The sequence below is a fragment of the Sarcophilus harrisii genome, chromosome 3, assembly GCF_902635505.1.
Source record: "Sarcophilus harrisii chromosome 3, mSarHar1.11, whole genome shotgun sequence".
Taxonomy (NCBI): domain Eukaryota; kingdom Metazoa; phylum Chordata; class Mammalia; order Dasyuromorphia; family Dasyuridae; genus Sarcophilus; species Sarcophilus harrisii.
In genome coordinates this window covers 46,095,991-46,123,348 of record NC_045428.1, presented here as the reverse complement: position 1 = coordinate 46,123,348, position 27,358 = coordinate 46,095,991, and the positions used below count along the sequence as shown (strand labels likewise).

Below are 27,358 nucleotides of genomic sequence, written 5' to 3'. Positions count from 1 at the left end.
TTTTGATTAGTAACCAGTCCCAGTACCAGAAAAACTTCAAAGTATTCTCTAAACATTGAATTTTCATCAGTGATGCTGTAAGCCTGAACTCTCATCTTTCATGCCATAACATCAAAAGAGAAAAAAGAAGAATGGCTGCATTTCAAAGCAACCTTTTGCTCAGGCCAGAAACTGTGTATTTAGGCACCACACACACACACACACAAGTAGTTAATTGCTTTGTTTAGTTATATTTTAATAAATGATATAATTAATTTTTTGTCTTTTTTTTAAAAAAAGAAAGTTGATATCCAAGCATTTCAGGAATGAAATGCTAAGCCCAAGGGATTTCTAGAAGAAAATGAAAAAAGAATTAACCAGTGTCAAACATGGACATCTTCAAAGGGAAGAGGATCATTTAAAGTCACTTTTTACTTACTGAAATATGGTCTGCATATTTTATTGTTTCTATCATCTTGCTTGTTACAGTCCAGCCAGTGAATGTTCAAAGAACATAAAATCCTACAAATAAATAAACTGTGAATGTGAAGGAAGATACAAAAAGGCAACAATTAAGATCAAACGCTTGACGTGTAAGCTTTGATTATGTGAAGCAATTATGTTTCCCAGTGGTTCTCCAGCAAAATGTCATTTAGCCAAGATAGCTGTACAGCAGGAAATCGGAAAGTTGTAAGTATCGCTACACACTGTGAGTAATTAGGAAAATATATCTGAATGGTCCAGGCATTGTGAAAATGTTTGCTCTTGTTTTTAGTCACTTCTGCTCACAAGTGTCAAATATGACTGCCTGGGCTTGCTAAGAGAAGTGGGTTTGGGGTTCCATTTGGTGGGATGCAATTTCTCACATGAGAGGTACCTTTCAAGAATTGACATTCTTGCCATCAGACCAAATATGGAAACCCATGACATCACATACACCTCATCTTTCATATGGAAAAAAAGTTTAGAGGCTGATTCTAAGCTTATTTGAATTGTATACAAGAATGTTCTCTCGCAAAAATATATGAAAATTAGTTTAGAGAATATATACAAAGGACTTGACGTAGGAAAGGTATGTGATTTCAATGAAAAGACTACTAATTTTGTGACAGAATCTGAGTCTACATCTCCACTGTGCTTGGCTATCATACTAGCTCTTGTGACCTTGGACAAGTAATTTAATCTCTCTGAAGCTCTGTTTTTTTTTTTTTTTTTTTTTTTTTTTTGTTTTTTGTTTTTTGTTTTTTATCTGTAAAATGAGGTGATTGGACTAGATTGCCATTAAGATTCCTTCCTTTAAATTTATGATTCAATGATCATTATGGAAAGCACAGTATCGGAACTCCCTCCATTTCATATAGAACCAATCTATCATAAAATCAGAGATCTAGTGCTAGAAGGGCCTGGAGGTCATTTGGCCCAACTTTTTTTATTATATAAATCAGGAAACTGAGGCCCAGAGAGGCTTACTGTCTTGTTCCATGGCACTCAGGTCAGAATCAGGACTTAGCCTCAAGCCAAAATTTACATATGCAAATCACTTAAATTCTTTGAGTTTCAGTTTTTCTATCTGATAGTGAAGGATAATGATACCTACAATGCTTTGATCCACAGGGATGTTTTGTTGTTGTTAGCCTCTAATAATGTATTGTTTATTAATTCTCTGCAAATGTCGTAACACTGTGTTAATGTCGGCTATTGCTGTGAGCCCAGAACAGAACTAGGAACCACTTCTGGTAGTTGCAGAGAGAAAAGATTTAGCTTTGGTAGAAGGAAAAAAGAAATTTCCTAATATTTTGAGCTGTTTAGATATAGAATAGGAGATTCCCCTTACTAGAGATCTAACTACAATTGAATAGCCATTTGTTGGGTATAGTCTAACGGAAATCTTGTTCTGCTTTTGATTGAGCTATAAGATCTCTGAGATCTGAGATCTCTGGAGACTGAATGTGGATCAAATCATAGTTTTTTCACCACTTTTCTCATGTTTTTTCCCCCCTTTGGTCTGATTTTTCTTGTATAACATGACAAATATGGAAATAGGATTGTATATACTTGATGTATATCAGATTGCTTGCTGTCTTGGGGAGGAGGGAGATAAGAGAGTGAGGGAGAAACATTTGGAACAAAAAGCCTTACAAAAATAAATGTTGAAAACAATCTTTGCATCTATTTGAAAAAATAAAATATTATTGAGGGGGAAAAGATTGATTTCTTGATTCCTGTTTTATCAATTTCAAAAACCAAAAATTTTTCTCAACAAAATCAGAGTTGGGAAGGAAAATGATTTGCAGTTTGATATACCCAGAACTCACACATGCTCATGAATGCCCCACAAACAATAAAGTCCAAATTCATTATATTCTATGGAGATAGGTTACATGTTATGCTTTCCTTTCCCCATATCCAATCAATTCCTATGGCTTGTCATTCCCCTCGGCCCCTTACCACATTTTTGATATAGGTCTTCTTCTCTCCTCTGATAGAACTACCATCTTGGTGCAGCACCTCACAACTGAATCATAGCAACAGCCAGTTGGTTAGTCTCCCAGACGCATATCTTTGCCCAGTCTAGTTAATCCTCTACTCAGCTGTCAAGTTGATCTTCCTAAAATGCAGGTCTGATCATTTCTCAGCCTGTCCCTATTCCATTCAGTAAACTCCAGTGGTTCCTGGTCACCTCCAGGATCAAATATAAAATCTTCTATTTGGCTTCTAAAACCTGCCTTAACTTGGCTCTATCCTAAAATTCCAGTTGTTTTTTTTTTTTTTCTATCTTGCTTCTTTCCACGTACTCTGTAATGCACAGGTCTGTTTGCTATTACTTTTATAAGGAATTCCTTATGCATTCCTCATTCTCCTGACTCTAGATAGTTTCTCTGTCTAGAATTAACTGTTTTCCTACTAATCTTCTTTCTGATTTCCCTGGCTTTCTTCAAGCATCAGCTGCAGACCAAAGAAGACTTTTTCAGTCTTCCTTAATCATGGTGTCTTCCCTCTGAGATTATCTCTAATTTATCCTGAATATATTTTATTTGTTCAAAGTTGTTTATATATCCTCCCTCCCATTAGAGTGGGAGCTCCTTCTGAGGAATTAAACTTTTTTTTGTCTTTTTAAAAAAATAATCATTGCTTAGCATAGTGCCTGGAATATAGTAGGGGCTTAATAAATGCTTATTGACTTGTTCTGACTCAAGGAAAAGCCAGGGCAGAGAAGCTGTATTATTCATGCTCTGGTTAGCATAAAGCATTTTGTGGGCAGCAAATTAAGTCAGTAACCTAATACTTTGTCCAAATACAAATAAAAAGAAATTTATGCTTTTTTAATGGTGGGGGAGCAGGAGGGAGGACTCTGGATTATTGATTTTATTGGTGTGGTGAATGCCCATAACAGGAAACTCCCCTCTGCTAATTCAGAGAAGCAACAGCTCTACCAGTTACAGTTGCCGGGGGATACTGAAAGATGAGGGAATTTACACAGAATAAGTAAAAATAGGTGTCAGAATACGGCTAGAACAGAGGTTTTCCTGGTTCTGAGTCCATTCCTTCATATAAAATACCACATTATCAATAATCATTTATATTTATGGGAGATTCCAAATCTAGGATTTTCATAATTCAGATCATCAACTATTCCATACTTTATGTTTTTTATTTTGTCTTAAAATTGCTTGGCACTGAGGATTAAGTAATTTCCATAGGATTAGATAACCACTAGAAAGTATCTGGATAGGAGATAAATATGTCCTGCTAAGCTCCATGCAGTTTATATAGGAGACCAGGCTATACTTACAAAGAGAAAACAGGCCCCAATCATGGCTGCTTTGATTTTCACATCTAGATCGGCAGGCACATGTATCCCAAAGTTATCAGCATTTGTGAAGACATCATTTACAAATCCTGACCAGTACTTTGAAATTTTCCCAATGGTTATCTTTTCATTAATTGTTTTCACCTGTGGAAATCAAGTTAAAATAAAATGAGCATTAAAAAAGGCCTTTTGGAAACTTAAAATTTTTTCTTTGATAAATATAGATTATTTAATCATAGTACCTTAATACTTAAAGAAAATCAAGACAAAATAAGGAAGAAATATGATAGACTAGAAAGGATACTGTGAAGCCTTTAGAATGCATTTTTAAAAAATATTTATGGATATATGACTTGTTATTACTTTTTTCCAGTTCTAAAATATGCGCTACTTCAAGTCCTTATGTGGTATAGGTGACCATTAGTCCCATCTTTATCTCTAGACTTTGGCTAAAATAACATTAATTATTTATTTATCCTAAATTCTAGGATAGATCCACATTTTATGACAGATTCATGGTTTCAAATCTCAAGGCCAGTTTGTCATATCGAAATCCTAGTGGCTATGACCAGGTTCAAGTCAGCTTGGCCCCATATGCACTTTATACCAGACTCAGATTTAGGTTAAGGATAGGTCTTTCAGCCCAAGTCACCATTCATTAGATCGTCTTCTTTGTCAGATTGTTGATGATTTCTGGTTTCCATCATTTTTCTTTTACAAGTAACAGAAAGGAAAGTGAATAATCTAAGTATGGTATGGCTATATTACAACAAAGTTGGGATATAACAACAAAGTTGGGATGATCAGAATGAAGGAGGCTGGATGAAAACTTAGAAAAATAAAATCAAAAGACTTTTTTTTTTTGGTATGTTGAGTCAGAGAAAGATCAAGGAAAGATTATGATCTTTTCTTGTTTTGGAAAAATGGTGATTACAATGGATAGCAGAGGTTTTTTTTGTCTTCTATTTTACATGTGTTTAGGTCAGGGAAAATATTTTTCAGTCAGGAAAGTAGCAGAAAATGATAAGTAGATAATTGAAATACAAGGTACAGAAAGAGATGGCGTGATTGTAACCTAGTTGCGTTCAATGAGTTCAAATCACCAAGTTAAAATGGTTCAGTTAAAAAAAAAACCTTACTGCTCTGATTGTTGCTCTTTTTTGTGATTTTTGGGAAAATTGTAAAGAACTGGAGAAGTGTTGTAATATTAGAACAAAAATTCTGATTTTCACATATCATCTTAACTGATTATAGGTCAGTAAGGTTGACTTTGTTTCTTGGCAACACCTAGAATATATTACAAAAGGAATGGTGTGTGAGCCAAAAGAAATGTAGTGATCACAAAGAGGCAATAGAAGTTCATCAAAAGCAAATCAAATTCAAATAACATCAATTCCTTTTTTGACAGGATTACAGATTTAGTATACCTTGATTTCTGCAAAGAATTTGACAAGCTCTTCAGAGCCCTACGGCATGAATGTTAGTCAGTTAGGAGGAGTTGGTATTGTTTGACTGATCAAGAATTATTTTTACCAGACTGATATCAATCTGGAAGGGGTCTGTAGTAAGATATCATAGTATTCTGCCTTTAGTTCTGTGTTTTTTCAAACATAGCATCATATCAATCAACAAGCATTTATTAAAAGCCAAGTATGTGCCAGCAACAGATGATAAAAGACAAAAATAAGATTTTCTCTACCCTTAAGGAGCTTATTTTCTATTATATGTCATCTTTATCATCATAATGATAACAGTAGCCAGCATTTACATAATCTTTTACATTTTATAAAGCACATTATATCATATACTATCTTGTTTGATCTTCACAGTAATCCAATGAGGTAGAAGCCATTTTTCAGATGAGGAAACTGAGGCTGAGTGGCTAAATGACTTGCCCAGGATTACATAACTGGGAAGTGCATCTGAGGCAGGATTCAAACTCAGGTCTAACACTAAGTGCAGAATTCTCTCTAATGAACTACCTATCACATATCAATTTTGCAAGTTATATAAAGGAGAGAAAATAGCTAACATCTTGGATGAAATATGGATAAAAAAAATCTCAACAGGCTAGAGCAATAAGCAGAAACTAATAAGATGAAACTTAAAGGAGATATTAAGTATACTTAGGTTTAAAACATCTACTATAATATCTTTACTATTTCATCACAAGGCAGATACCCTAAATTGGATTATATTCATTTTACACTTTAAGAAATTGAATCTCAGAGAGATTAGATGACATGGTCATATGACTAACTGCTGGATGATTTATGGTTCAAATTCAAGTCTCTTGACTCTATGCTCAACTTTATAATATATTATATATTACAAGTACAATATGGTCCAAGCTCTAGCACAGGAGGTAAGTTTATCAGTAGTTAACATGACGTGAAAATAGCAGAAAGTAAGATTGCAAAAGGACACCTAAAAGTCATATATAAACCTACAAAATAGAGGTCAAACCCCTGCCCCTCCCCATGCTAACCTTTTTCCACTTCCATTGGGACCACTCTGCTGAGTGCTCTACACTCTAATCCACAGTTATGTGAATCATTATCTATCTCTCCCTATCTTCTTCACTGCTGCTGGCTTTCCTTTCTCATCCCATTTCTGTCCCCATGCTGTCTGCCTCTGTACTCCTTGCTTTCACCATTTTTCTATACTTTCTCTGACATTTGTCCCTATACCCTCTGTGCCTCATTAAATTGTGATTGCAGACCTATTTTCCAGTTACATCAGTCTTTCCTAGGGAGTATCAAAAGAACTGAATGTACCTGAGCCAGAGTTTTAGAAATTAATTATCAATTCACCCACCTAACATTTTGAATTGTATAAAAATAAAATAAATCTTCCTTAAGAGACTGCGAGCTATCACTTATTGGAGGTCTTCAATCAAAGCCTGGACTACTTGTGAGTTTCAGGTATGGTGTATAGGTCATTCATGTATGAGTTAGATTAAGTGGATCCAGAATTCATTCCCTTCCAATTAAGAAATTCTATGATTTCTTTCTCCTGGCACCTCCCCTCCAACAACAACAACAACAACAAATGATAACAATCCAGAGTTCTAGAAACAACCACTGTAAGTTATTTGAATATGAATAGTAAGGTTGATTAAAAATAAGGTTGTAGGGGCAGCTAGGTGGTGCAGTGGTTAGAGCCCCAGCCCTGAAATTGGGAGGACCTGAGTTCAAATCTGACTTAACACTTCCTAGCTGTGTGACCCTGGGCAAGTCACTTAATCCCAATTGCTTTAGAAAAAAAATAAATAAAAACTTAAAAAAAAATAAGGTTGTAAATAACCTTGATTTTGGGACTTCTTATTAACTAAAAATTGGCAATTATGTTTAAAAGACCAGGATTTTCATTCAAAGCAAGATTCCAATGTAATTGTTTAGAAATATTTATTCATAACATTAGACATATTCCAAACTGTTACATTATGTTAAACATGTTTCAAAGTGTTGACATTACATTAGACATGTTTCAAAGTGTTAATCTCTAAAAGGCTAAAATATGATATACAAAATAGGGATCTAAACTGGAAATTTTTTTGCCTCAAAGAAGCATACCTCAAAGTCAACGTCTCCAAAACAGCCACATGTTGCATAGGGACCCACAATTTTCAAAATATCTTCTTTGCTTTCATTTTGAATTGTGAACTTTGGCAGGAAAGGGTCCCACTTCTGTACAACATAACCAACTATAGTTCCAGGAGGGGCTTGAATTTCTAACTGTAAGAAGACACAAGAAGAGAATCAAGTCAATTCTAAAATCAAAATATTTTTGGTCAAAATGTTAAATTTACAATAATTTAAGGTTAAGCATGAGGGTTGTTATAAAATTATATTTATTGACAGCTAGGTGGTGTAGTGGATAGAGCACCAGCCCTCAAGTCAGGAGGATCTGAGTTCAAATCTGGTCTCAGATACTTAATACTTCCTAGGTGTGTTGACCCTGGGCAAGTCACTTTACTCCAATTGCCTCAGCAATATTTTTAAATATATATATTTCTTTGAATAATTGTTTTTCTTTTTCTTCAAGTTGGATCACTCTTTCTTGCCCAGCCTTTCAATGTCACTTATGATCTATTCTCATTTCTGTTCGGCACAATTCCTTTGACCCTATGATTTCTTTCTCCCTGCACCTCCTCTCCAACAAAAAATTGATAAGAATCCAGAGTTCTAGAAACAACCACTGTAAGTTATTTGAATATGAATAGTAAGATTGATTAAAAATAAGGTTGTAGAGGCAGCTAGGTGGTGCATTTTTCCATTTTCCATATTCAGTTGATTTGCCCCTTCTTGTGTAATCTGGTAGCTACTTTCCTCCTGGGGTTTTACTACTGGTGTTTCTGACTCAGCATTGACATACAGACACCTTATAGAAATGCTCCCTCAAATGCAATATAATAAACTATATATAGATTTCACTTTATTATTATTAATCTTCTCCCAGAATTCTTTTGATCATGAAAAACAACACCACCCAACATCAACGCTCTTGTGGTCACAAATAAGAACTTTGACATTAATTTATATTAATGCTTTGAGTTTTACAACCATCTTTTCAATAATACTTAGAATGGATAAACTGTGGTAATAAATGAATGAGAAAAAATTGGAATATAGCAAACAAACAAGTATCATTTGCTAATTAGTTTATAAACTGTTTGAGGACAGAGATTGTCCTTTGTCTGTTTTTGTATCCCCAATACTTAGCACAGTGGCTGGTATACAGTAAATGCTTAATAAATGCTTATAGATTGATTTACTTTTACAGATGAGGAAACTGAGATAAACAAGGTTAAGTGATTTGCTCAGTGTCACACAGCTGTTTAGTATCTGAGACTAGATTGAATTCAATTAAAATGAGTCTTCCTGACTATAGATCTGTCTCTTTAATCAGTGTACCACCTAGCTATCCCAGTGCATGGGGTACTGTTCTCAAAATGCAGAAAAGATACATTCAAGTTCTATGCTCTGACACATATTGAACTTTTATTATTTTGGCTAACTCACTTAGCATCTCAGTACTTTAGGGCACTGATGTCAAGCTCAAATAGAAATGGGGGCTCCATGCTGACTTAGAAAATCACAAGTTTGTATGTTTCTTTAAAAAAATTAATACATCAACATGTTAAAAACCAGATCCTATTTACATTTTAATTTGGTTAGGCTCAGTGAACATGCAAACTACATGGGCCTCATCTGACCAGTAGTTGAAATTTCTGCTCTAGACAATACTCTATGACTATAAATTGCCAGAAGTTACTGATCTTCATTGCTAGAAGGAGCTTTCTCACCTGAAAGATCCAAAACAATGAGATCATAGGTTGTGATGCTATCCTTATAAGAAATCCATGGGAAAGTAAAATAATTTACAATGAGATTTTGCTATACATAGAAAATTGGTTGGGCTAAACACCATGATTTCAAATTTAGTGCATGTGAGCTCTGCTGAGTTAAAATATCTAAAAAAAAAAATGCTTGCCTCCAGACTTAAACAAAAAAAAAATCTATTTACTCTTATTCAGTCTTTCCAAATAGTATTGTAGAAACACACATACGCACACATGTACACACACACACACACAGAAACACACATATCATCATCAGGAGTCCTACATAGTTTTAACAAAAAGTTGATTTTCAATGAAAATTGAATTATCTTAGCCCAAGTATCTCAGCACTCCTTAATTTTGCAAGCTGAGTACCTCCCAAATAGTAGGTATTTAACTGAACATTGTTGAATTAGATTAAATTAATTTTTCTTCTACCAATTGTTTTTCTCTTTATCTTATTACTCTATATAAAAGAGTGAGAGGGAATATTGTAGATATGTTGACCTCACAATCAGGTGAATCTAAGTTAAAGTTTGACATCTGAACATACTTCCTGTGAGACCTTAAACTAACAGCTATAAGAAATCTAAGGCTCAAGATTTCAGAGAGAAGTTGATTGAAAACATTTCTTCTTCATGGTTGTTCCCTACACTGAAGAAATTACAGATATTTCACATACAAAAACTAAGAGATGCTCCTACTTTATCTATTACCTAAAACCAATATAACTATTATGATCACCATTATTAAATCATATTTATATATCATTCTCTTAGTACTTGTGAGCCATCTTTTTGAGTTTTTGCTATTATTTGTATCTTATGATAATTTATAAAAATTCTACTGCTTTGGTCAACAGATAACTAGGGCAATGGCTCTTCTACTTCAGTAAAATTATCCCTAACTATTTATTCCATTTAAAAGAACAATAATGTAAAGTGATTGGGAAATACTTATGCATTGTCTATGCCAACTCTTCTGTCTCTATTCCAATCCTAACTTTTATCTAAGACTTGATTGTCTCTCACAAGGACTATAGTAACACATTTCTATCTAGATCCTTAGCTTTCAGGCTCTGTTGCTTTAATTAATCACAAAAGTATTAATTAAATGCTTTTTCATTATTCACCAACTTAACTGATAACTACTCTTCTAAATCATTTCGTGATTCACCATTGTTTTCTCTTAAAATTTCTTACCCCATAATTTAGGTTTCCTTCATTTTTTGATTCTGCTTTTTTGGTGTGTATCCACTTTTTAAATATTTCTTCCTCATTCTTCAATGTGTATTTCTGAAATTACTTTTTTCTAGTTGAGTGAACAAAGTGAAGCTTCAATTCAGCTGTCTAGCACATTGTGTCTTGCTTCATTTGCTCTATTAAAAACTTGGAAGGAGCAGGGCGAATCTGAACAAATGTAGTTTGTCATTAACGAATATTAAAATAGTTCATATGCATTGTGTATCAGCAGGAAGTATAGTGGAAAGTAATCAGTTCTGGGATCAGAGCACCTAGATTTGATTCTGTCTTTTTACCTTACTATCCTCATGATCTCTGTCAAATCACTTAACCTCATTGGATCTCAGTTGCCTGTTATTTAAAATGATTGTGATGGGTGAGATGGCCTTTCAGATACCTTTTAAGTTCAAGGTATCTTATCTTAATATTTTATCTTAAAGAAAGAAGAAAACATTTCTGTCTAGATTGATACCATATTCTGTGATCTCACTGAAGGAATTTTTTGATACTACTTCTATTACATTTATACATGTACATTTTGTGGAAGATAAACTAACAGGAATCCAGGAAACTCAGCGTTGGAATCATTATTAGGGGCCATTAGCCCAATCTATATTTGAACAGAAATCCCTTATATAACAACCCTGAGAAATGATAATCCCCACTTGGAGTGAGGAATGGAACTATTAAATCTAGGTTCATCCTTTGAATAATTCTTTGTTAGGAAGATTGTTTTGTTTATTTTGCAATGAATCAAATTCCATTTTTCTACACCTTCTACACCTTCCCCTTTAGGAACAAAGAGAACAAGCCATTTCCCACCAGCCCTTCACCTTCTTTACAAAGACTTACTGTGCTGTACTACATACAGTCACTGTAGCAGGTAACTGCTCAGAGTCTCTACTGATGAACCCAATATATTAGTCATGTAAAATTCTTGTTACACAGAAAAGTTGGAATGTACTAAAAAACATAAATCTGTTTGATATATGCATGAGTGAACTGAAAAGCCAATAAGCCCTCACTATTTACAAACATTCTTCTAAGTTCTAGTGATATAAATAGAAAAATGAGGCAGTTCCACCTTCAGTGTTAAATTGCTGTTTGTACAGTGGTGAAGGACTCTCAGAATCATATCAGAAATTTGGCACCCTATGACAAAGCTCCAATTGCCTCACCCACATTATATTTTTACATTAGATACAGCCACCCAAATACCCACACGCATATGTATATATACTAATTAGAGCAGACAACATTCAAAACATGTTCAGCTTCAAGGTGGATGGAAAGTGCAAGAAATTCTAAGAATGTAGTGGTAGGAATTCAATGAAAAGAGGTGGTTCTTGAGCCATGAGAGTAGGGTCAGATGATAACACTAAGGTCTGCAGAGCAAAGAGGGAAGGTATAGAATATAAGTATTAGTTTATCATAGCAGAACAGCTGCTAATGCATAGTGGTTATGAATCTCTCCATAATGAATGGACTAGAGAAATTTCAAGTAATGAGTCTTCCTACCACCTGACTATTCTTGATGGATTCTGGAGCTATTATTCTCTCTGACTCTGTTTTTGCCTATCTCTCTCTATATATGTATGTATATAAGATTTCTCTACCATCTATATTTATAGTTCTCTTTCTATATATTATACATTATATAAATGGGGTAAAGCTTCCTAAAATTATTAAACGCAATAATCATTTTTAATAATTGTAATTGACATCATTTATTAATCTCTCTTATTGAAGCCTTATCATTAGACATAAAAAGAAATATTATTACAGTGATCTAGTAGGCTACAAAAATATATATACACATATAAGCATAAATGTGTAAATATATACATATTTACATGCATATCCATACATATGTATGGATATGTGTGTGTATGTGTATGAGTATAAAATGTAGAAATATAAGGTGGGGTCAGTTAACTGGAGCTTTATCATAGGGCACCAAATTTCTGTTATGATTTTGAAAATCCTTCACTACTGTACAAACAACAATTTAATACTGAGAAAGAATAATCAGTTAAAATGTAAGGCTACCATATAGTGGGCTGGGATGAGTTCCTGCTTCATACTACATTGCACTTCTTTTCCCCAACTAAGCACATTTACTGCCATCTACCTCTGATGCAACTTATGTTATTTGCCTTAGTCTCAATTTTTGTTGTTTGTTTTTTTTGTTTTGTTTTGTTTTGTTTTGTTTTTGGTCCCTCCGTCAATCTACCATAGTTTTGGTTGGAAATGAAAATTCTTAATCACTCAGTTTCTCAAACTAGTCTGCTCTTAAACCATAGCATACTAAATAAAGTCCTCAAAAGATTAATTGTCCAGGGTTCAAATTGAACACTATGTAAATAGCAATGTTTTATTTTATTTTTAAAGAGTAAGGGAAAAAAAAAAAACAAGTGATGTTGAAGACTAACCTCTTGTAGGTAGCAAGGGCACCAGCAGCTAGTACATCTCAATGGTCTGTGCACTGTAATCACCTCTCGACCAGTGTTATCAGTGACCCTTAGGGTGCAGGATCTTAATGGTGAACAAAAATTACGGTTAAAGCAGATGCTTTCTTCCACTGCAAAGTACACTCTTTGTCCCAAGTGGTTTTTAATCTCATATTTGTTGGAAGTTTCAGTGCCAAGTATCACTAAGAGAGGGGAAAAATAATCAAAATGTTATAATCTAATACTATCTTTAACTATATAAATGGGAAGTTCATTTATTACTTATGGAAAAAAAAACAAATTTCTAACTATATCATTAAATCTGTGGTACCAATTTCATATCACCTGAAATTTATGATTTAAATCATATGTCTGATTTATATCACTTCAGAAATTCAATCCCTTAACCTACAAGGATAATTGTAGGTAATGATTTGGGATTAGATCACTCATTTTCTTTCCAAATCTGTGCTAAATTGGAAATTTCTGTATACTTCCCACCATTTAAAGTTAATAAATAACCAGGAATCTATATATTTGTCTATTTCAAATGCAAAGTTAAATGTTTATTTTTCTATTTTAAAGATTAAGATAATGATTTTATTCCAAATATATGACAAAATTTCTCTTTGGATGATCCCTATGTTTTAATATAATTTTTGTTATATTTTGAACGTACATTAGCAAAACTCAGGGTTGTGGGAAGGAAAATTATTTATTTAGCAAAGTCCAATTAATAGCACATCCTACATCACTGTTAGTTTGACATACATTGGTGGTCCTGGGTTGTGAGATTCTAGAGCTGTATTCCTTATAGCTCCTCACATAGTCCCTGACACTTCTTTTCCACTCCTGGAATTGTTATTCATTCATTAACAAACTTCAGTTTACTTAAACTGAAAGAACTGAATGAAGAACTAACTTCTCTCTTAGAGTGATCTTGTGTTGATAAGATATTAATGATAATAAATAATTACCCCTGAAAAGTATGATGATTTTAATGTGATAATTCTAAGCCCAACAACTGTTGGTTTTTTTCTTGGGGGAGTGTGTTTGTATACCTAATAAGTGTAAAAAAAATCATAGTGTTATATATTAAAAGTTAGGGAAAACATGGCATAGTAAATAGGGAACATGGATCAGATAGATATATGATAAGAATGTGCCTAAGTCACCTACAAGTTAGTTATGTGACACTGACCAAGTCACTGAGCCCCTGTGTAACTCATACAGTGCATGGGGTATATCTGTCAAGTCATAGATTGCTTAGGATTTCTATTGATGGAGGAAATATACACATCAGAAGTTCCTACACAGAGAAAATCATAGTCTCCATGTCTTGTACATTGATCTCTTCACATTACTTCAAGAAAACTTCAATAACTACATTTCTCATCAAAATATTAATGTTTGGCTTTCTGAGCATAAAAAAAAAAACAACTTAATTTCTAAAAGTTTGGGGGGGGGGGGTATAGCATGTACCATACTTACTTTCAAGCAGCTCCACCTGCTGGTGTATAATGATCAGGTCTAACTGTTAAAGGATGACATAAAGGAGATACCAGGTTTACATTGTGCCTTATAGCAAAGTTGGAGATGTTATAGAAACCGTCAACACAAATCACAGCGTACATGAAGTTCATCTATTTTCTTGATTTTCTATTAAAATATTTGGGGAAAGCACTCATTTTTTATGAAGAAAAGAGAGTACAATTATTGTTGTATTCAAGTAACAATCTACAGGGTCACAGAAGGATTCCATGAAAGAGTTGCTAAGAATGCTAACAATAACATCAGTGAACTCTTAATTATGAAAACTAAAGAAAAGAGTTCCTGGATAATGAAAAAAATTAACCTTTAGATTTAAAATAAATGCAACAGTTTACATGTGATTGCTGTTGTCTCAGATATTGTAAAATATGCCTCCAATAAAATCACATAACGACATTAGAAAAAAAGATGATTATCAGAGTTCTTTATTCTGCCACCCTTAGGTGAACTCCTTGCTATTCCTTGCTCTTCATTGTTGGGAATCTCTAACAGATATGAAAGGACTAACTTAAAGCAAAGCTAGTCCATTTTTATAAACTTTCTCCTTCATACCTTCCTTTGGATAAGGAAGCCATTGATTTAGGTTAAAGATGGTCCCTTCACTCCAGTTGGTCCACAGTAAGATCCTATTCATAATAACAAAGACCTCAAACAGAGGAAGTAACAAAGAGATGTCTGGGTTTATAATATGACCTCCCCTTCTTACCAGCTTTGTGATCATGGGAAAATCATTTAATAGCTTTGAGCTTCTTATCCAACTACAAAATGTGGATAAGAATACCTATAATACCTGGCTCACAGGGATTTTTAAAAGGATTCAATGAAATAGCCCATTTGAACAGATAGTAGTAGTAATTACTATTATTGCCGTAAGTATAATAATTATCATTTATCAGCCATTTTAGATTTGCAAAGCATTATATACATTATCTCATGGACCTCCTTTATAAAACTAAATGTCCTATACAGAGGTAAGGTAATATTATTACTGTTATTTTTAATAAGCTTTTGAAGGTAAGTTACCAATGACCTAACATGGAGTAAATTTGTAGATAATCTTTCTACCAATAATCCAGAACTTACTGTAGCAAAGATACTATTTGATGTAAATCACTTTTTTTAAGAGAATAAAATATGAAAATATATGGATTTGAAGGCATCTGTGTAGTATCTGAAGATGATCTGTCATAAAATCATGCTTATTTTACATGTGATGATTCTTGCATTTTTATTGTATTTTTTTCTTTCTTAAAGACTGAAATCTTTGGTTTGTTATTTTTTTTTAAATTTCAACATTTCATAATTAGCACAATTGAATGAAAGAAAAGAATTTGCCAAAGAAAAGCTTAAGCTGGCACTTTTTATTTAAAAAATAGTTCTAAGATATTACCAATTCAAGAAGAATTTTGTTATTTTTGAGAAGAAAAAAAAAACTTGTCTATTCCTTGAAAAAGCAGGTCCTGTGGCTTTTTTCAACAGCAAGTTCATTAGGGCCCATTCCAAATAGATTTGTGATGGAGAGAGTCATCTGCACTCAGAGTGAGGATTATGGGGACTGTGTGGATTACAGAATACTTTCATTTTTTGTACTTGCTTTTTTGTTTTCTTTCTCATTTTCTTTCCTTTTTGATCTGATTTTTCTTGTGCAGCATAATTGTGGAAATATGTATAGAATTGCACATGTTAACATATATTGGATTGATCTAAGGGAGGGGGTGAAGGGAAGAGAGGAAAAAATTTTGGAACACAAATTTTGCAAGGGTGAATGTTGAAAATTATCTATGCATATGTTTTGAAAATAAAAAGCTTTAATAAAAAAGAAAAACAGAATTCTAAACCCATTATACCAAAGAAACCCAGAACAGGTACAGAATCAGTTTTGAAGTCAGGAAGACCTGAATTCAAGTATTGTCTGACATAACTGGCTGTATGATTAGTTTCATGAGACAGGGAGGTGGCACAATGGATAGAGTCTTTCCTGGAGTCAGGAAGACAAGTTCAAATACATGCTCAGATGCTTACTTTTGTAAATTGTGACCCCAGATATATATCTGATTGATTTTGTTTATTCACCTGCAAAGTGGAGATAAAATAACTCTTACTTAACAGTTGTGAAGATAAAGTGAAGATAAGATTTGTAAAGTGCTTTGGAAATCTTACAGACTATATAAATGTTATTATTATGATGATAGTGATCATACCCAGATTCTCCTATTCCTTCTGTCTATGAATGCACAATGCATATACATGCACACACAAATTTAATAAATCTCTGACTTTTTTACAAAGACAGGGAGGTCCTGATAAGAAATTTATTTTATAAACACAAATCAGTATTAATGACATTAAAAAATTAAATGATTTATCAGTCATATAGCCACAATCAGTGAGGAGATTTAAATCCAGATCTTTCTGTCTCTAAGAATACTCTTTCCGATATGCCAAGCCATGTGTGTATATGCATGCATGTGTGTATACATAGACAATATATGTGTATAATATGCATGTGTACATATATTATACACGTGTACATATGTATATATACTCTACATGTGTATATATACATGCATGTTCATACATATACATATATATAAGCTGGTATGGAATTACAGATTTAGAAGCTTGTAGACTGATTTTCCCAGCTCTTTTACATATCTCCATGTGCTATTCATTCCCTGAAGTACATTTGTCTACTAGTGGTTTCCTGGATATATGTGTGTGTGTGTGTGTGTGTGTGCGCTTAATAGATTATGTAAGTCACTTAAATCTGTTTGTCTCAGTTTCCTCATCTGTAAAATAATCTGAAGAAGGAAATGGCAAATCATTTTGAAAACTTTGCCGAGAAAACATTAAATGGGGTCTTAGAGAGTTGGACAGGACTGAAACAATTGAACAGCAATAAAACTACATGTATATGTATATTATACATATATATGCATGTTCATATCTTTGTTTACACATACACTAGTCACACAAATATACATACAAATATATCTGCACATATGTGTATGTAATATACACATGAATACATACTTGTAAAACGTGCCTACATAAATAAATGTATATATGCATCTGATATGTAAATATATCATACATCTAGCATGTAGCCAATGTGCATTACATGGGTACATGTAAAAATATGTGTGTTTGCATGCATAAATATATGCACATATAATGTACAAACACACATACATATTATAGTTAGTACACACATATACTATACAACCCAATATACTATATATCAATATGTCTGCAAATCTATATGCACAAATGCAGGGTGTTTCAAAATTCTTAGTACAATTTAAAAGGTACTAAAGATTAAAATTTCACTGATACTTTTTGGTTACCCTGTATCCATATATTGCAGATCTGTGAATTTGTTAGTATAGAGAATTCAAAATGAGAAACTGAAAATCCTTTCTATCAATGCAGATTAGCAACCATTTTGCAATTTATGTATCATCTTAAGAGAGTTACTAAGCTAACTAGGAAATTAAGTGACTTTCATGGAGCCATGCAACTAGTATGTGGTAAAAAAAAATAGAGAAAAGTATTTATTTCATATACATGTTTACTTATGTATGCTCACTGCATGAAAGCAATAAAGCCAATCTTTTTGCAGATAGTGAATAAAATACACTGCTCCATGTAAATAAGCTGCTCATTTATTTGAAGCAAACCTTCCCTTTTTCAGAGAGATCTGGATAAGGGAAGCATCAGAAACATGTCTAGACAACTTACTCTGCTTTGACTGAGTTGCCTGTGCTTGCATCTCTCAGGCAGGCTTTCTCTCTCTGCCATGTATAGTTTTAAAAGTCTCTATGCTTTGCCAAGCATAGGATGTCGGATCATTCCTGGATGGAGGAAGATATGGGATGACCATATGTGATTGTGTAATCCCAGTCCTCTGGCACTGCCATACCACTTCTATATTTGGCAAAGCCTTGTCTGACAACATCCTCTAACAGCTTGCAGCAGTTAATCAACTCTAGTCAGCTATTACAGCTGATCCACTTTGCAGATGGAAGCTGGTAGACTGGTTTCCCTAGCTCTTTTACATATCTCCATGTGCTATTCAGTCTCTGAAGTGCATTTGTCTGCCAGTGGGTTCCTGGATAAGGCATCTGCAATTATAAACATTTTCCCAGGAACATATGCTGCTTCCCGCTTAAACCCTATCAGGCATAACAGAAATCTCTTGTACCTTGAGGGAATTGAAACAGAGATTTGATTTTGATAAAGGAGATAGACTTTATGGTTTGAAAGCATGCCAAACTGTCTGGAAACTGCAGCATATGTGCTGATAACTCAATATTAGTGTTAACCATGAGTTCTTTGTAGATTCAGATGTAAGAACACTTAAAAAAAATAAAAAAGAACCAATAGTTGATTGCAGTTTGGATTGCAGCTGGGTTCAAATCCTACTTCAGTATCTCATTAATTGAGTGAGCCTTGCTAAGTCATTTACTTCTTAGAACTTCATATTCTACATCTGAAAAATGGGGTTAATAATACAGGAACAAGTCACTTAGCTTGTGAGCAAAGTACTTTGAGCATTATATATATATGTGTGTGTGTGTGTATCATTATTTTTATTTCCATTACTCAGATGAGTGCCAATGAATATTTAGTAACTAAAAACTATGAGGCCTGGGTCATTCCAATAGTGACTTCTCATTATCTGTAAAATGATATTATTGGACTTTATAGCCTGCCATCTCTAGATATGCAAGTGCTATCACCATTATATCAACATTATTGGGATTACTATGACTACCACTCATATTAATATGCTCACTCTAATAAGAAAAGGGAGAAGCTTTGGGAAACCAACATTTACAATGTACTTGTTATGGGCAAAGCACTGTTCTAGACAAAAAGCACACAGGTACAAACATAAAATAATTCCTGCCCTCAAGAACGTTACTTACTTTCTACAGAGGGTACAACGCACAATCACAGGAGTGCAGATTAGAACTAGACTTCAAATCTAATCTGCTCATTTTATACATGACAAAATTGAGGCTGTTAGAGATGAATAATAACAATAGCAAGCATAGTTTTTTTTTTGAAATTTTTTGTAAATATGGTGTCATTTGATCCACACAGGTACCTGGAGAAATAGGTGATAGCCTTATCTCCCTTTTACAAAGGAAGAAACTTAGATTGAGAGGCTAAGTAATTTGCCTAGGATAAAACACCTAGAAAGTATGTGAGGAAAGACTTGAGTCCAAGAGGTTCAACAATATCCTATAGATTTTATCATGATGCCTCTCAATATTTAAGTAAGTACAATACCATGTAATGAAGAAGGAGGTAACATATGCATTTAGGGATGGGGAAGGATTAGTGAATACTTGAGGGTGTAAGTGATGCTGAAGTAAGTCCTTAAGGAAGGTAAAGATTCATTAAAGAGGGTCAGCAAGAGCACCCATCTTGGAATCATTAAGACCAGAGTTAAAGTCCAGCTTTACTAATTATATGACTCTGGGCAAGTAACTTAAACCTAATTGCTTTACAAAACAAACAAACAAATGATAAATAATATTTAGTGGGATAATTTTCTAGGTATTGAGAATGACTTCCATAAATTCAGGGAGGCAGGAGATGGGACGCTCAGTTTGGAAAATAGCTTTCATCCCATTCATTTTCCATCTCTTTCCATTTCCTCATTTTTTTCCTATTCTTAGTCTTACCTCCTTGATGAAGCCTTCCATGGATAATCTAAACCAGAGATAGCAAATATTATACAGTAATACTTCAATTCATTGATCTGAGCCAGATGAAAATGTAATTAGGAAATATTTGATAAAATCAATAAGAGTACAATAGACCATAGATATATGTTGTTTTCTAAGTCAATATGCAGCTTGAAGCAATCCTGGTATATGGTTAAATTGCCCCCATTCTAAGTTTTATGTCACTGCACCATAGCATAAACTCTCCCTCCTCTGATCTCCATTAGCATTTAATATCTGTTCTACTTATCTGGAGCTTTTATCTTTTTATGTCATCTTTCTAGTCTTCCAGACAAGAACATAAAGTTATTTGGTTTCAAAAGAGTTTACATAACCTCAAAGCATGTTGACCCATGAGGTATTGAATTTATTCTATTTTGTGTGAGCTAGTTGATAACTGCAATAACAATTCCAGCATTGAAATCTAAAAGGCTTTACATTACAGGGCATGATAGTCAAGTGCCTTGATTGACTTACTATACCGTTAAAGCTTTGAAAGGAAAATATAAATCCATGTTCTTATTGAAGATAAGCAGATAGATTCATTCAATATTGGTGGAATTGCAAAATTGTAGGGATTGGGGTAATTTTTCTTTTTGGTAGAGCAATCTAACAATCTATAATAAAAGTTGTAAAAATCATCTTGTCCTGTGAGACTATATTTTCATTGTTAGAAATATGCACTGAAAGTATTAATGTTACTATTAATTTGAAGCTATCCATGAAAAGGTTTTCAAATAGCAAATAGAAAAACTACAATCAAACTAAATTTTTTAAAATGAGGAAGTGGCTAGACAAATTGTTATGTAGTCTTATAATGGTATGCTATAATAAAATTGTGATCAACTGGTATTGGAAATGTACTCTAAAAAGGAAAGACCATCATATAATAATACAAAGCAAAAATGTCAAGAAAAAGAGATCCAAAACAACAGAGTACACAATGAGAGTAAACAATAGATAAAATACTCACTAAATATGACCAGATAAAAGCTAAAAGAAAAAGAAAGTAAAGTAAAAAAGAGAATGGACAAATAAACCTAATGAAAATTTATAATGATAAAAATAAGAAATTTACATAATTTTGTTGTATATTTGAAAGGCATAGCAAGTTGTATACAGTAGATTTGTAGTTTCTTATGCAACCAAATTATCTTTTTTTGTCATATAATGTTATGGAAATGCTTTTTTTATTCCACAAATTAAAAATGAAATGTAATAATACAAAGAGAAAAAAGAAGCACAATAAAAAAGTTATGCCATTTGAAACATGAATTATTAATTTATATTTAAATAGATGCAATGTATGTTTAACTCTTTGTTTTTATATTTGACTGAATCATTCATATAACTTGAATTAATAACAATGAGTTTTGAAATTCTTTTGACCTTTACAGCCTTTCTTAAGTTTTCATAATATTAGTTCTCATAAAAATCTCTTTCAGTAAATGCCTCCCGCCTCCCGACTTCTTCCCTTTATATATTATCTAATGAAAAAATCAATGATTTTATAAATTACATGCATGGGAGTGATATAGAATATCTTATGCTATAACAATTAGCCCAGTGACACTTACGTCTGCTTTCTTTTACAAATGACTGAAAAATAGAGATTTCTTCTTGGTTCTGAGAAGAACAGATTGTGTAATTTACTCTCAATATTAAATGAAATGACATTGATTTAATAAGTTAAAAGGCCAACACACAAATGTATTTCCACCTGCTAGATAAAATGAACCAGAAATAAATAAATTATAGCATACACTTGATCTGAAATATACTTTTGGTATTAATATGTTTAGTAAAATCATTAGCACAACTAAGGACATAGGAGGAAAAACGATCATAAAATTATACAATTTTTATCCTCTTTTTTTCTCCTAAAGTAGGGAAGAATAAAGAAAACCCCACAAAATCTTTACTCTCATTTTATAGTGTGAAAATGATTTTTAAAAAGCTAAATTAGCTACTAACATTTTTTGGTGTCTTAAGCATAAATTCGTTTGGGGGGAACAGGGGTTAGGGGAGTGGAAACTAAAACAGAAAGATAAAAACACCTGGCTCAAGTATTCTAGACCAGGAGGGAGATTGACTGGCGGCGGGAGAGGTGGTAGTAATACTTGCTTCCTTGAATTCAAAGGCACAGTGGGACGATTGTGATCAGGGTCAGGATAGCCTGGGAGAAAACCAGGAAAGCCTCTGTGTTTCTGATTCTGACCATCTGCAAGAGAGTTGGAGCCATATATCATTTTAAAAAGTTGGAACATTGTTTTTTGTTTTGAGGTAGAGAGTGAACTAGATGGCTAAATAAATTCTTTTTTTCTGGTTTCCTTTTAAGTTTTAATGTGTTTGTCTTATTGATCTCTTGCTGCTTTCTCCTTGGGTTGTGTCTCCATCATTCTCATAACTCATAAAGACTTGTAGCAGGGGTCAGTCGAATACCATAAAGGACATGAAGCCTGAATTGATTAACTATGTTCTCATTTTTAGTAATTGGATAAAAGGTAAATCATATGGTTAAATCACTTTATGAAGATTCTCTTGAAAGTCAGAATGGCTGTAGGGCATTGCAGGAAAGGTATAGATAAGAATTGAGATTAAGTGGCATAATTTTCCGGATTCACAGAGTTCCTAATGGATTCTATCTATTTTTTATGGACCAGAAGTCTCTCCATTTTCTGTTCATGCCGTAAGCCACTTAAAATTAAGGGAAAGATTTTCTTTCATTCCTTCAGGTCTATATCTTTTATAGCATTGGCAAATTTCATTTATCTATCACTCTACAAACATATCTTCTTGGAATAAGCGTCATGGAAACATGACACTTAAAATTTGCATAATTTTATACAATTGACAAAGTACTTTCATATTTATTATCTTCTCTGATTTATCAATGATCTGAGTGAGTTAGACGGGACAGCCTAGATTCATACCTCTCTCCAAATACCTCCTCTTTCTTTCTGTCTTCTGTATCCCCATTCTGGAGAACTGTCCCATCTGGAGGTCCTGCTCTTCTAATTGGTGACTCCCTCCAAAAATTGCAATTTTTAAAAAAATTTATTTATTTATTTACAAGGATTGCAAATTTAGAAAGAATCTCAGGAATGTTTCATCTTCCTTCCATTTTCTCCCTCCTTCTCCTCATCTGCCACATTGCCTACTTTCTCCCATATACTGTCTTATTTTCCACTTCCTTTTTGCATATTGCCTTGCTCCATTAGCTCTTTGAGTAAAGGAGTCTTGTTTTTTTTATATTTATTCCTAGTGCTTAATGCTATATTTGTTCTATAGTAAACATTTAATAAATAAACATTTATCTAGATATTAATTATATTGTTAACTATAGCATAAAATTGCAGTTGTATTCAAGAATTTGAAGAATTGTCATATTGGAAAAAAATTAAACTCATTCTACACATCTCACAATAGCAAGTTTCCATAACAAAGGCAAATGAAATGAGAACTATTGGCCACACAGGAAGAACCCAAACTAATACTAGTATACCTGTGTACACCATGGAAAATACATTAATTACTGATGATAGCAACATAGAGGGTACAGCTAGGTAGCTCAAAGGATAGAGCACCAGGCTTTGAGTCAGGAACTAGACAACCCAAGAAGCAGTTATCTTTCCATGTTCTTTCTACTCTCTACACTTTTGTATTAATTTCATTAAGAGAAAATTCTGTCATAGAAACTACAATGCAATGAATACTTGAGAAGTGTTAAAAAAAAAAGTTATGTTCATTGCCAAATATCAGTACCTATCACAGAGCTAAATTCAGCAGGAAGAGTTAGGAACAATGAACACATCATGTAAAGAGGCAAAGTTACACTTTTGGTCAGGAGAAAACACTACAGAACAAAATAAGATGCAGCCTCTTAATAACTGGAGCTTCCCCAAAGTGGAACAGGCTGCCTCAGCATGTGTTTTCCCCATATTGAAGCTCTTCAAGGAAAGAACTGGATAAGCATTTGTTGAGAATGTCTTTCTGAGGTATTAATTGGACTAAGTAGGTTACAGGTCTCTGCCAGCTCTGAAATTCTATGATCTTCATTTTTTAGATAAGGAAACTGAGGTATAGAGATTTTAATTGGCTTTTCCATTATCATTCATAGGTATTAGAGAAGGCAAAATCAGGACTAGAACCTTGGTGCTGGCTTATAGTCCAGATATAAAAATAACTGACATTTATATTGGACTTTAGAACTTGCAAAACACTTTAGATAAATTATAGATTTAGAAATGAAAAGGAGAAGTCATCTAGTTCAACTCCCTCATTTTATAGATGAATAAACTGAGCCCAGAGAACCAATGGGATTTGCCCATGGCAAACAGGGAGCAAACATCAAATGTAGCACTTGAACCCAGGTCTTCTGACTTTAGACCTAGTATTCTCTCCATTCTTCTCAGTGTAGTATACTATGAAATAACTTTGTGGGGTAGGTACTGAAGATATATCCCTGTTTAATATCTAAAGAAATATATAAAATGTTTATGTCTTGCTTCTATAGTCACACAACTTGTAAATATGAATCAAGATTTGAATTTAGATCTACCAATATAAAGTGCACCCTTCTAATCATAAAGACATCTGACCATGTAAAGATTTTGAAATCTTTAAGAACTCTTCAAGGTATGTATCATTGGCTTCATAGTATGAGCATCTGGAATGTTCTGCATATAACAAGTATGTCTTCTAACCTATCTTCATCCTATATGTACTTATTTAGTTATGTGGAATTGTAAAATTATGTGTCTTAATTATATAGCATGTAAACTCTTTGATGGCAGAGAATTTTTTGCATTTTTACCTTTCTTATTCTTAACAGCAGATCTGGGCAGATAGTGGCCAATCAGTATTTGTCAACTGATTAACTACGATTTATTAAGTGTCAAGCAGGGCCAGATGTGGCAGTTGTGGACGATTATCCCCCTCACCTAAGGCTATGAAGTTTCTTTATTTAAAGGCCCACAAAACAAAGTTTTTGTTTTTACTATAGTCCGGCCCTCCAACAGTCTGAGGGACAGTGAATTGGCCCCCTATTTAAAATGTTTGAAGACCCCTGTGAGGGATATTACTTTTTTATATACCACTTTAATTAGAATAAGATACTATTTTTAAAACCACCCCTCAGACTGAAATTCAGAACTTTTAAGCTTCAGAATATATTCAGCTGATCATTCAGTTGATAAATTAAGTTTGAAAAGAACTGTTTAAAACACTTAAATTTAAGCACTACTTAAAGTATCATCAGAGGTTACTTTGTCTTCATGGCAATAAGTTTTATCTTTTTACATATAAGATTTCAATGTCACTTGTGGACATTTAGGTTTGATGAAATTCTAACCTCTAATAAGACTATAGGATGACTGCATAATGAGTGATGAACTTCATAAAGGTTTAAATCATATTTTTTTTAAAAAATTAAAGGTTGAAAAATGATTTCAAACATTTTATAACTAGTTTATTGTAATCTTCATTTTTTTCACAGTATTTCTAGGTTTTTACTTCAATTTATATACCTCCATTGTTTTCCAAGATTAATTGAATTTTGATTAATGTTTAACATTTAGCATTACTTAAAGTAAGAAGCTTGAGTACTCTTTTTTGCATTTCCTCACTTTTTAAATATTTTATCATGTTTATATTTGTGTGTATGTGTGAGAGAGAGAGGGGAAGGGGAAGAAGGGTGGGAGGCAAGAAGAGAGAGGGAGAGGGAGAAAAAGAGAGAGAAAGGAAGAGATAGGAGAGAAAAGAGGATCTAGGAGATAGAAAAAAATGGAGGAGAGGAAAAGAGAAAACAAGAGAAGAGAAAGAAAAGAAGAGAAAAGAAAGAAGAGAAGAAAAGAAGAGACAAAAAAGAGAAAAGAAAGGAGAGGAAAAGATTGTAAGATAGACTAAGAAAGTGGAGAGATTTTTATCAGAGAGCTAATAGATGCACAAAAGTCAGCTAACTTCCTGACTTTTGTTTCACTCTAAGAGGAATTCGGTTTTCTTACATGGTATCCCTGAATAATTTCTAATCTAGAAAAGACTAGGTTGATCTGGCAATAGAATTAAGTTTTGGAAGCACCTTAAATTCTGTATTGAAATATGAATAATATTATATTGGTTCATTTTACCAGGGAAGTATTATTTCTAGGATCTCTCCAAGGTTTGTTTTCTCCCCAAAAGATGGCAGAAACCAAAATGGTTACTTCTAGAATATCATAATGTGGATTGAATGGGTTTCAAATTTTTTGGACTTTGGGCAATACAACCATGAAAAATAATGAATAATTAGTTGTATTGTCCCTGGAAAACCCTTAAATTATTACCCTTCTTATGGAAACCAACCATTTGTTTCTCTGTCTTAAATATGTTTAAACATATACTACTTTGAGAATGGTGTTTGTTAGCTGTTGTAATTACCTCCAAGGATACCACTTTCAATATTTTGCTGTGTAATTTAGCTTCTCTGTGTCTTTGTCTCTTTTGTCTCCATCTCTTCTCTATTTGTCTCTCTGTGTTTCTGTGTTTCTCTTTGTGAGATACACGTATCTCTCATGTCTTCTGTGTCTCACATCTTTGTATGCATGTTTCCAGGTACATGCTTGATATATGTGTGTATGTGTGTGTGTGTGTGTATGTATGTTGTATGTAGGGGTAGGGTTTAAAATTCTCACCACCAGGACTGGAAGAAGAAGAGCATTTGAAACATTATTTAGCTTGTATCTGTTCTGTGACCAGCCCTAGTTTATCCCCCTTCTCCTAAAACATAGCTTTGTCTTGAGTCATCTCTCTCCACATTCTCCTTTGAAAATCTCTCCTGCTCTTATTAGGTCAATAGTTATCATCTCTTCATTGAAAACATCAATTCAGCCCAACCTTTCCTCTGAACTCCAGTTGTGTATCACCAAATGTCAGTTGACCATCAACTGGAGGGATGACAAGAATGTCAAACTAAACAGCTTGAGAGCAGAGTCTGTAGCATTAAGTGGTGAGAAACCTGGAGTCAAGAAGACCAGAATTAAAATCTGGCCTTAGACACTTAATTACTTATTTGATTCTAGACAAGTCACCTAACCTTACCTTGTTTCCTTATCTGTAAAATGGAAATAATAGCACCACTCCCTCCACCAGTATTTTTATGAGAATCAAATGAAATGATACACTAAAGTATTTTGTAAATCTTTAGGTTTTGTAGAGATGCTATTATTGGTATTGTTGCTATAACCTAAAATGAACTCACCTCTCCT

The 27,358-nt window shown here is 33.4% G+C and overlaps 1 protein-coding gene across 2 annotated transcripts in view; it reads right to left on the bottom strand.

Annotated features, from left to right (window-relative positions):
- Positions 1–462: 462 nt before the first annotated feature.
- PLSCR5 (phospholipid scramblase family member 5) overlaps positions 463–27,358 on the bottom strand; it is a 30,290-nt gene continuing 3,394 nt past the window's right edge. Inside the window, exons 2-7 of one of the 2 annotated variants that reach the window (XM_003766097.1) lie at positions 22,172–22,335; positions 14,317–14,359; positions 12,808–13,028; positions 7,366–7,527; positions 3,773–3,934; positions 463–501 (exon numbers count right to left, since the gene is read on the bottom strand). In XM_003766097.1, the coding sequence (XP_003766145.1) occupies positions 463–501; positions 3,773–3,934; positions 7,366–7,527; positions 12,808–13,028; positions 14,317–14,359; positions 22,172–22,335 (791 nt within the window). The remainder of the gene's footprint in view (positions 502–3,772; positions 3,935–7,365; positions 7,528–12,807; positions 13,029–14,316; positions 14,360–22,171; positions 22,336–27,358) is intronic. The other variant, XM_023500764.1, reaches the window with a different exon arrangement.